This window comes from Echiichthys vipera (genome assembly GCF_963691815.1).
Source record: "Echiichthys vipera genome assembly, chromosome: 3".
In the NCBI taxonomy this organism is placed as follows: domain Eukaryota; kingdom Metazoa; phylum Chordata; class Actinopteri; order Perciformes; family Trachinidae; genus Echiichthys; species Echiichthys vipera.
In genome coordinates, this window is record NC_139828.1 from 8674235 (window position 1) to 8685885 (window position 11651).

The 11651-nt window shown below is 41.1% G+C and overlaps 1 protein-coding gene across 1 annotated transcript; it reads left to right on the forward strand.

Moving 5' to 3' along the window:
* Nucleotides 1-1702: 1702 nt before the first annotated feature.
* Nucleotides 1703-11345, forward strand: hapln4 (hyaluronan and proteoglycan link protein 4). Its single transcript, XM_083911558.1, has 7 exons — nt 1703-1818; nt 3545-3677; nt 5743-5932; nt 7331-7503; nt 7686-7801; nt 8215-8401; nt 10173-11345. Exons 1-7 carry the CDS (start codon nt 1816-1818, stop codon nt 10562-10564), a joined length of 1194 nt encoding a protein of 397 aa, XP_083767684.1. The 5' UTR covers nt 1703-1815; the 3' UTR covers nt 10565-11345.
* The last annotated feature ends 306 nt before the right edge of the window (nt 11346-11651 follow it).

Consider the following 11651-nt stretch of genomic DNA (forward strand, 5'->3'; position numbering starts at 1 on the left):
ACCAATCGAGGTAGAGGTGGACCAGCAACTATGGTGTTCTACAAGGTAAAATGACTGTTTCTGTCAATGGAGCCTGGTGGATTTCAAGAGAGGATGAATGTATACATTGGCTTCAGTTCCCGTTGGAAGGGGCTGCCTGATGGTAAAGTGGTGAGATATATTTTATATTTAGCGTACATTTAAAGTGTTTTTTTTTCTGTGGGGCTTTTCTTGTGGTGGCTACAATACTGTCCCCATCCACAAAAGTGCATTGCCTAGCTTTCGTGTCAGCACTCCTGCTTGCTTCTCCAAACTGGGAGTGTGCCGAGCACCATCTACTGTTGGAAATACACTGACTGTAGAAGAAGAAGAAGAAGAAGAAGAAGAAGAAGAATTACTTCATTTATCCTGCAAGGGGGAAATTTAATTTTTTCACTCTTATTATTAATCATGTTACACACACATGCACAGACAGACAGTCCACGCTCCATACATGGTCCACACAGGGACTTGAACCAGCGACAGCCCCACTTCAAAAGATTCAAACTATCCCTTTAAACCCTTGCTTCCATTGGTGAATACATAAGAGTGCATGAACAGACTTTCCAAAATTAGTTTTTACTTCAATATTTGCTTTCCAAATACTGACATGTGGCGTTGGTGACCATATTAGAAACTTTATACTTTAGGCCTGATCTCTGATCTGGGATCATTTTCTTGGACCCAGTTTTTTATTTGCAAACCCAGTGAAGTAAATGAAGCCACTGAATATCCTGAGCGTATTAAACAAATGTGGTTCTTCTTTCTTATATTAATTATTATTATGGCTTCTTTTTGGCCTGATTAATAGATTGAATAATCATAGATCCTTATAATATTTTTTTTATTCAGTGAATCATGATCAGGATTTTGTCATTATAAATAATGGCTGGTATAAAGTCCCTGTTATTTATGAATCATTTTATTCAGAGGTGGAGGATGAAATGCTATGACTTAAATAAAAGAAGCAATACTGCAATATTAAAATACTCCACTACAAGGAAAAAAGTCCTCCATTGAAAAGTATGCAAGATGTACATAAAGTATTAAAATGAAGAACTCATAATTCAGAAAAATGGCCCCTGTGAGTGTGTGTAGCTACCTATTATCTTTATGTGTAAAGCAAAGAAAGCTGTTAAATACATTTCTTAAATTAAAACCTGAGTAAATCTAGGCTATTACATACCCCCTCTGATATTGTTCATTAATGTTAATTACATTACCAGTATTATAATGTACTACAATAAGAACATTTAAAAATCTGAAAGTATTATGTATTACCCTTCCTCCGCTATACAGTTGTTTGGATGAATTTGATTAGTCTTGATGACATAAATCAGTCTTAATCTGCAGTCATAGTCTCAACACTAACAGCTTCCATTATTTCAAGTGGTGTTTAATAGCAACAATGTTCCGCCTGGAAGTTAATGAGGTTTCACTGCATTAACTGCTACAAACTGTATGAAACGCAAACCAATAAGTGACACTCTAATGGGCTTCAATGACGTACGGAAAGACATTCGCAAACATTAAATCAGTGTGAAATCATTGCAGTGATTGACTTATCCACACAGCCTGCACAGTCAAATGTGTGCTGCGTCATCGGAGGACTGCGGGACCCACAAACGCTGGTGGTTCCCCTGCAGTGAGAGATCAGCGATGGGACAGGGAACAGAGAGAGAGAGGGAGGGAGAAAGGTGAGTGCTGCTGCAGAACAACACTTAGCCTGGTTGAGGAGTTAAACAGCGCGCAACGGCACAGCTGCTCCATCCAGATAGTAATCCTGTTGTGATAGACATGGTAAGTTCACTTCTGTGCTCCGTCAGTAACCTACATCTCTGCTCTGCAGTGCTGCGTAGACACTGCAGGTTGTTCATCGAATAACCTTGAGAAAAATGATGTAGCAGGGATGTTTATAGTGTGCGTTGTGCATGTAAAGTGGCTGCTTTAGTAACTCACTGGGGCCTGTTCAGCTGTTATGCACTGCAGCAGTGATGTTACATAGGAGGCGATTATGACACTAAGCATGCAGACCTCTAGCAGTGCACACAGCTGCAGCATACATATTGACTCCTGTATTTTGTTGTTATAGTTCACGCACTATGAAGCACAACCTATGTGTCTGAGCATGTGTTGAAAGTGTATATATAGGCTTTCATCAGGGATGTCACATGTTGGGTCAAAACACACACAAGTCTGCAACTGTAGTGCTCTGAGCAAACACTGCACACTCATCCGTGACCTAGAGAGAGCTTGTTAAGATAATGAACACTTCATCAGAGTACACAGCAGTACCTTCCAGGAGTATTTCAGTAAAGTCAACCTTAATGTCAGGGGAGAGTGTTTACCCAAGCCTTGAACTCTGGACAATGTCCAACATTTCAGGTCAGGTTTTCTCAATGTAGCACCCAACAGGAGATTCTCTTCAGGTGTCAGAGGCGTTCTCACTTATGGAAAAACTCTGTTTGGTTTAGGCGAAGGGTAGAGCGTGCAGGTGGCAGGACATGACACGGATTACACCAGGGTCATATCATCAGTTGGAAAATTGTTGATTTCAGCGTTGGCTTAGCCTGGAAACCAGACAAATCTGCCAAGCTCATGGTTCATTTGCTCTGGCAGATAGGTCTGGCCCCTCTCCTATTCAGACAGATTTCCAAGAGATTGAGAGATTCTGTGTTTATCTGTATGGGGGCGGGTTTAAGATGATGAATGACAGTGTCACGTCTATTCTGCAGGTCCATTCAGCAGGTCCATTCAGGTTCACAAAACTCGCTTATCGAATTTGACTCAATAGTTTGTTATTGTGCCTATTTCTCACATAGTTTGTAACCCGGTCGCCATTGTTTTCAACTGACCAAACATATATTGTCTGCATATATTCCTTTGTTTACTATCGGCCTTTACTGAGCCAAGCCTGTTTCCCCCAAAACTTTCCATATACTTCCTTTTAGTTCAACTGGCACTTGGCGGTAAAGCTGAAGAAAAAGTGCCAAACAAGCTTTAGGTTTTGACTATCCTGCAAAGACTATCTCCTCTTTTCACTCTGCCTGTGAGCTACACAGCTGGCAGTTTAAAACGGCTATGTGTAGCAGGCTGTGACTTGAAAGCATGACTCTCAAACCAAACACAGTCAAGTCACAGTCGCCTAACCTTATTTACTTGTTTTGAGAAAGATGACGAATCAGTTACTGTATGTGCCACTTTTTGTCTTGCTCACATTTAAACACCTAAAGCGCGAGTGCCCTCAGCATAACAGACAGGATGGAGACAGATGTGGGTCTTTCCCAAGTTGCATGGGGTTAATCTATCGTTATATATGTACAGTAAGTCCTACCAGAAGTTTCCCACCAAAGTTGCCACTGCCTTTAAGTAATGTGCACTGTTTCTGACACTGATGTCAAGCTATTGTGCTTGGTACTTTGTATTTCTAGGGGTCGATTGTGCTCCTGGAACGCTACTGTGTGCTTTCTCCATTTTCGTTTAACCTGGGATCACTCATGATTGTCTGTTTTGTCCCTTCCTGCAGTTCTTAAAGCAGTTGCGGCCTCTGGGCTTTGGGAAAATGTCCTTTGTGGTTTTCATCCTGACTTCTGCCCTCTCAATGACTTCCCTGTCTGCTGACATAGACAAGGGAAGGAGGAAAGTGGTTCACGTGCTCGGTAAGGAAACACTTTTTCTTTCCCTCTTCTTAAAGCTCAAGGCTCATGGCTACAGTCAGGAGCTCTTCATTCTGCACTGATCTGCATAGCTGTTATGCACAAGAAAATTCGGAGGATACACTATCTGCAGAGGTCACCTTAGAGTTATAGAGACGACACATTTGAAAGCAGGAAAGATTCCCTCTTTAAGTCTTACCCAGGGCTTAACGATCCAAAGAAAGAAAGGAGAAAACCAGCCATGCTCAAACCTTAAATAACGAATCCAATGAAGGATTCTGAAACTCTATTAAAGGGAATTTACAATTCTGGGAGCCGATGCTGTTGTAACTCTAGACTATTAATTCATTCTCAAAGTTGTTAATGTCCCATGTAGCACTACTCACATGTATTTACTTGAGGATTGTAATAAATCTGTGACATTTACCCACCAAGAAAACTTATGACAGCAGGGATTAGACTTCATGAGACCTGGCTGCTGCATTTGTTCTCGTAGTAGAATCCAGTGTATTAAAAATGCAATTTTAGGTTTACAGAAGTTATTTTTAAGTATACCTTCACTTGTTGTGCGTCATTTAACGTACATTTCACATATACTTTCAAAACGTGTACTTCAAAATAAGTGTCATTAATTTCAACTTCAATGTACGAAAAATGAATAATTCTGCAATACTTAAAGTAATATTTAAAGGTTCTTATAAATGATACATAAGCGTACTAAAGAATACTCTATTGCAAATATTTATAGTGGAAATTTAGTGTAGGAAGTAAACTTACTTTCAATTTCTTTGTTATACAAAATGGTTTATTAAAGTGTACTTTAAGTAAATATAATTATTGCCAACTGAATTTCAGTGTATATTTCTAAAGTCATTACGGCTAAGATTTTAGTAAATAGTTTCCTGTTTACACATTCAAAATGATCATCCCATTTGAGTGGTGACCACCTGATGAATGTAAGTCTTATATGTTGTTTTCTGACTATAGTCCTTACCTTTGTTTGTCTGCTGTGTGTCTGTTGCTGGGAAGGGACCAGTGCTTTTATCAGAACTAGTTTGCACTAATTGATGGCTTCCTTCAGCTGTTAAGCTGCCAGTTTTACTATGAGAGTGCAACAGATGTCTGAATCACCAGTCGGAGTCACTAGCAACATGGTGTCGTTTGTTTTAACATTCTGTTGCAGAGTTAGAAAAAAAAAAATGCGCCCAAAGTTTTGATTAAACACCACTTTGCTTCCATGACTGCTGGTGATAAACAACTTTGCAGAGAGCAGTAAGCAGCAACATGACTAATTGCTGGCTGGCACGGATAATTGCTGGTGCCTTTATCTGGTCACAACGTTGCTAAAAACCTCTTGCAGTCACTCATTAAATGTTTACACCACTTGTGTCGTGGCAGCCAAAGACGATACACACACACACAAACAGCATTTGAGCAAATGTCTGCCAAAAATGCAAACTAGGTCTTGTTTTTGCCCATTAGGAGAAGAGGTTGTCATTAGACTTGGGTCATTTTGGTGAATTAGTGTCTGAGAGAGGGGTTGAGGTTCAAATTTGGAGTAGAGTAATGTGATGATAGATCTGGGCAGAGGAAAGATTTTGAACATTTGTTCTCTGCTATTGATATGCTGCATGTCGAGGCACTGATGTGACAGCACACATAAACAGCACGTACACTTTATTCAATTTTGAAGGCGCCTCACTGCGGTATCCCTTACAAAGAAAGATTTAATTTTGTGATTTGAATAAGGGTCACAAGTTTTGGCTGTGTCATGATTGCAAACAACATTACAAGGACTTGACTGCACATCATTGTATGGCAGCGAATTCCTGATGCATTTGCTTGTATCCACCGCCACTGTCATTATTCACTCTTAATTTAACCAAGTTGTACAATTCAAAATATAGACATGCGGCCAAGATAGAAGTGTTGTAATGACGAGGATAACAAACATCAATCAATCAAATCCCATTTGCAAAGGAAAAGAGAGTATACAAACATTAAAATAGATGACCAGAACATGTTAGGTGATTATCATTCCCCAATTGCGATATTTTTCGACCCACAGAGGACGACACTGGAGCGGTGATTGTGCAGACAGCTCCTGGGAAAGTGGTGACACATCGCGGTGGCTCCATCACTCTGCCCTGCAGATTCCACCATGAGCCGGAGAACAGCGATCCTGACCGCATTAGGATTAAATGGACCAAAGTGACTGATGCACTGCAGTTTGAGGACGTCTTTGTGGCACTTGGAAGGTAAAATCGGCATTTTCAGTCAATCCATTTGTAATTTGTATATTCTATTTTTTCTGTTGAGGTGTTGGACCCAATCCAACAAATGTTGATTTGACGGATTGATTATCGATTTACAGTGCCTATAGAAAGTCATGATATCCTTTTTAAATGGTCACTTTTTTTGTTTTACAGCCTAAAATGATAGTACAGAAAAATATATAATATTTTTTATCAATAATTACAACATTAAAATGCATTTTTTTCCCAAAAATTTCGGAAAATTAATAAAAAAAATAAAAGATTATCATAGCAGGGTTTGAAAAGTGATGAGTCCCCAGATATAACACTTTGTGGAGGCCCCTTTTGCTATAATCACAGCCATCAGACTGTTTGGATTTGTCTCTACCAGCTTTGTGCACCTAGATTGGGAAATATTTGCCCCATTCTTCCTGCAGAACTGTTCAAGTTCAGTCAAATTCTGTGGTGAGCGGCGATAGACTGCACTCTTCAAGTCCCTCCCCAGATGTTTTGAAGGATTCAGGTCAGGGCTCTGACTCGGCCACTCTAGGACATTCAACATAGCGCTTGGAGTTCAGCCCAGAAAGTTACATTTTGGTCTCATCTGACCATATAACCTTTTGCCACATGGCATCAGAATCTTCAATATGTTTTTTAGAAAAGGCTTCTTTCTCTCCACCCTGCCAAACATGTAGAACTTGTGAAATTGTTGTCACATGCACAGATCGACCAAACCTCTGCAATTAAAACTTGTAACTCCTTCAAGGTCACCATGGGCCTCTTGGTAGCTTCCATAATCAATCTTTTCCTCGCTTGGTCCTCCAGTTCTGAGGGGCGGCCCGATCTAGGCCTTGTCTGGGTGGTGCCATATGCCTTCCACTTCTGGACAGTACTCTGAACGGTACTCAGAGGGAAAGTTAAAGCCTTTGACATCTGTTTATATCCTTCTCCTAACTTGTGCCTATCCACAACTTTATCCCTGAGCTCTTTTGAAAGCCAACCATGGTGAATTATTTTTTACCATGCACTACTAGGAAATGAATCCTCAAGGAACAGCTGATTTTATTCTGAATAAATCAAAAACACCACACTTGAAGTCAGGTGGAGGCCAGTTAACTTGGTGTGTGATCTGGAAGGTGATTGGTTTTACCTGAGAATGTTTATAATGGTTCCTCTAAAGGGACTTTTTTTTTTTTTGCTTTATCATTTCAGGCTATAAAACAAAAAAAGTAATCATTTCAAAAGGGTATCATGACTTTCTATAGGCATTGTATTTTACTGCCATACTACAGAAGCACATACCGACAGAGCTAAAAAGGCTACAAATTAAGTAAATTTCTCAATTATTATGCTCATAATAACTTTTATGAGGGAAAAATTCTGTATTTAACATGTCTCCAGGCAGCAGCGTGCATTTGGATCGTACAGAGGCAGAGTGTTTTTGGAGCAGGCAGGACCAGGTGACGCCTCAGTGATCATCCAAAATGTCACACTGGAAGACTACGGACGCTTTGAGTGTGAAGTCACTAATGACATGGAAGACGATACAGGATTTGTCAACCTCGACCTAGAAGGTCAGGAATTAAAAATGCATCTGGAAGATAATTTGTTGCAGCTCTGACATTTCTAATGTTGCACGTGCTCTTGTATAAACTGTTGGCCAGAGAGAGAGATCTGTTTTCACATGAAATTCAAGTGAAATTCATACATTTTACAGCCTCATGCTCAACAGTAGGTCTGTGTCCTTCAACTGTAGGGGTGGTGTTTCCCTATTACCCCCGCGAGGGGCGCTATAAGCTCAACTACCACCAGGGGGAGGAAGCCTGCAAAAAGCAGGATGCCATTCTGGCTTCTCACTCTCAACTGCACAAGGTGAGTTCATTCCTTTTTCTGTGGTTCAGATGTCTGTCATGTTTAACAAAGGATAAAAAGAGATCAAGGTCGAAGGCACAGATCACCACTAAGGAATTATGAGAGCTATGTACATCACACTTTCCATAGCACATTAATTTATAGGACACTCTTTTAGGTGTAATAACGCACTTAGAGGCTACAACCCTCAGCCATAAACTGCTTTACAGCAGCAGTAAGTCTGAATTTAAGAATATGCATATGACGGTCCAGACATTTGACTGCAGATCCATCTTCCTATTAAAAAAGAAACATGCATTAAATTCAAGAATAACGGAGTTATGTCAGAAGAGATAAACCAGATTCTTTCTCCTCTTAATAGTGTATTTAATCCTTCAGTATGACCCACTAACGTACTTTATCTCCCTCCACAGGCCTGGCTGGAAGGACTAGACTGGTGTAATGCTGGATGGCTGGAGGACGGCTCAGTCCAGTATCCTATCTCTCATCCCAGAGACCAATGCGGCCGCAAGGACACCCCCGCTGGCGTTCGTAACTATGGCTACAGGCACAAAGAGGATGAGCGCTATGATGCTTTCTGCTTCACTTCCAAGCTCAATGGTGAGAAAGAAAGAGAGATGTAGGTTGGCGGTCATAGCTGTGTGCACAGGCATGTCTGTATCTGTAGATCAGAGACACTTTGTAGTCTGTCTACATGATCGTACGACTAAATGCAAACATCCAACTGAGCATCCAGCATCTGTGGTTCATGACTGGAAAAGAACAAGACACTGGCGGAGCTGGATTGTTGTGGTACTGTATAGAAAGAGGATACATTACGAGTGTTGGACTGTGGGGAAATTAGGCCCATGTCTCTGATCTCTGCCTATGATCTTATTAGCCTAAGGCCATTGGATTTAAATCAGACTGTGTTGAGTCTACCCTGCTCAGGCCACAGGGTCCTCTGTGTGCCAAGCATCGGCTTTCATCTTCTAGTTCTTTGATATACATCACATCCCCACAGAAAGTCTGCTATAGTGTCTCTGTCACACACCTCCAGGTCCATAGAGGAGCAGTGAGGCCTGTATTCCAAAAACATTTGATCTCACCATTAGGTCGACTATGATTCATAAAACTGCTGAGACAAACTTTTAATGGTTATTAGGTAATTAAGGAGTTAGGATGGATCTATTAACGCGAGTGATCTATCTTCTAACATCAAATTAATTCATTCAGATAATTTATGAAACGTTCTGTACAACTGATCCCAAATCAGCAGCCAGGAGCAACTCGATAAGTTCTCAATGGCCAAGTCCAAGACGAGGCATCAGACCGAGACAAGGGCAAGCGTTCAACACTACAGCCCTGGTAGTGACCTGCTCCCAAAGTGTCTAACTACTCTATTAAAAAAGTGGCCATATTAGTGAAACATAATACACCATTGGTTAACAGGGAAATTTAGAAAGTCAGTTTGGAAATACATGACATCAATCCTGCCTGCTGCTCCTTTGAAGTTTAAAGAGAATTTAAAATTCTCATACCTTCTAAGAACAATTTATTTTTTTATTATTTTTTATATAGACAATGCTCTTCAGTTAATCTTGAACATTTTGGGGCAAAGAAGCAGTGCTTTTTCTTAGTGAAAAAAAAAAATAGTGTGACAGAGACCTTAAACGATTGCTCACAGCTTCCCCTGTGTGTTAATTATTGTGGGCAGTCTGTTGTGGGCAGGAGGTTTCAGCAGTGGTCGTGACCGATACTGTTGCTCAGTCCAGCTGGAAGGTATTTATTGAGCGTCCCCTGGGGAAATATGAGACAATATTCTGTCTTTCTAATAGCCAGCAGTCACATAAACAAGCATAAAATCAATAGCTGAGCCAAGTGCAAACCTGAGGTTGCGGACATGATTTTCATGAGAGCAGTTGTTGTTGTTCGGAGAAACTGGTTAGGTTCTTACTCCTTTGCCTCTTTCTGAGGAGAAGCTTATCTTTTGATCCGGTTCAGTTGAAACAATTCAGCCAATCAGGACACCAATTTCTTTAATACTGCCAGGCGAAAAAGTCTCCCAAGAGGTGAGATGAAAGCAAAAAAATGGAAGCGTTTTAAAAGTAATTTTGATTTAGAGTATTGTCTTTTGATTTTGAGCAACTGCCAAGACGGTATTTGGAACGATTTGATATTCTGAACACAGTCAGACAGAGAAGCCGGGGAAACTGAAAATACCTTCCCTCAGGGCTCAGCTTGTCTCTGGGGCTTCGCTCTCTCAATTCTCTCCTCTCTTTCTTTCCTTTTTGCCCTACTGAACATACATTTGCTCTGTTTTCCTTTCACCTTTTCAGCTGTTCTTACAGCAAACATCCCTTTCCTCTCCTCCCCTTCTATATCCCCTCAGGCAAAGTGTACTTTCTCAAACGCTTTAAGAAGGTGAACTATGCAGAGGCGATGAAGGCTTGCATTCGAGATGGCTCAGCGGTGGCCAAGGTGGGTCAGCTGTACGCTGCATGGAAGTTCCAGCTTCTGGACCGCTGTGAGGCCGGCTGGCTGGAGGACGGCAGCATCCGCTACCCCATAGTCAACCCTCGCTCTCGCTGTGGTGGATCCCAGCCAGGCGTCCGACACCTGGGCTTCCCTGATAAAAAATTCCGCCTCTATGGGGTCTACTGTTTCCGCAAGAACAAGGACGAAACAGCAGGTGATTCTGATTCAACAAAAAGCCCCGCAGACAGTTTGACAAGGAGGAAGAACGGCAACAGACTCCCCATGAATGCTACGAGGGTGATTTAAAGTGGAAAGGCTGAGAGCAAGAGGGGAATTCAATTTTAGATTTGACAGCAACAACTGTCGTCTAGCAGTCAACTCCATACATCGCTTTTAAAGTAAAACACTCACAGACAAGATGTACTCATTTGCAGATTTTCCAGAGAGAAGAAGCAAGGCTGTGTAAAATTAAGGGTGACATTTTTTATTAATGTAATTTTCCTTTCGTCTTCAGCCAGTCAATCATCCTAAGGAGCACATCTGTTGCTGAAAACTGAGGTTAAACAGCAGCTTGATCATCACTCAGGCACACATGAGATCAGAGAGTCTGCCATGAATATCCTTGTTTATGTCTGTGTGTGTGTGTGGATCATAATCTGGCCCCCGCTGTGGCTCCTGAGCTCTGAGCTCCAGTCTGAGCCAGGATCCCAGTGCCAGGGTGAAAACATTCATTACTGGGTGAGACATAATCATCTGCCCAACTGTATGGAAAAATATCCTGCAAGTTTTTATTGTGCCGAGTATAATTGCCTGTATCCATGGTTCCATGCTTGGTTAGCAACCCTCTGGCACAATGCGAGGCACTTTTCACATTAACTAAGACCTGGCAATCTCATCATCAGAGCTGAACAAGTAGTAAATATTGCACTGGCTCTAAATTATTTGCACTTTAAATACCCAGAGCTTTAGTTCATGATAGCATCTTGGCTTCGACTTAAGCGAGCATGCATTGCTTGGCTGAGAGAGTAGTTCCTGAGGCTGAATATGCATAAATACAAAGCTACAATAGTTGCTATTTACCTCACATACTGCACTTAAGCAACCTGGGCCAATTGCACTATAAATGTTACATGTAGCAGTTTGCCATAACAGAATGAATTAATGTCCTGGGGAAAAAAATAAAATAAAAGTCTTAAAATTGTTGGGTGCCATTTTTTTTATCAGGAGATCTACTGATGTTGGACAAATAAATAAAACACTGATTAAATGAGCGGAGAAATAGAGCAAATGCACTCCTATACTACGGAGGTTCACTAAACGGTCTGATGAGTTTAATGGACATGGACTGCATTACTAGTGCTTTTATCCAGAGCACTCTACCGTTTTCACACAC

Coding starts and splice junctions, on each gene's coding strand:
- hapln4 (XM_083911558.1), top strand. Junction 7,504..7,685: donor TGTCAACCTCGACCTAGAAG/GTCAGGAATTAA, acceptor CTTCAACTGTAG/GGGTGGTGTTTCCCTATTAC. Junction 8,402..10,172: donor CTTCACTTCCAAGCTCAATG/GTGAGAAAGAAA, acceptor ATATCCCCTCAG/GCAAAGTGTACTTTCTCAAA.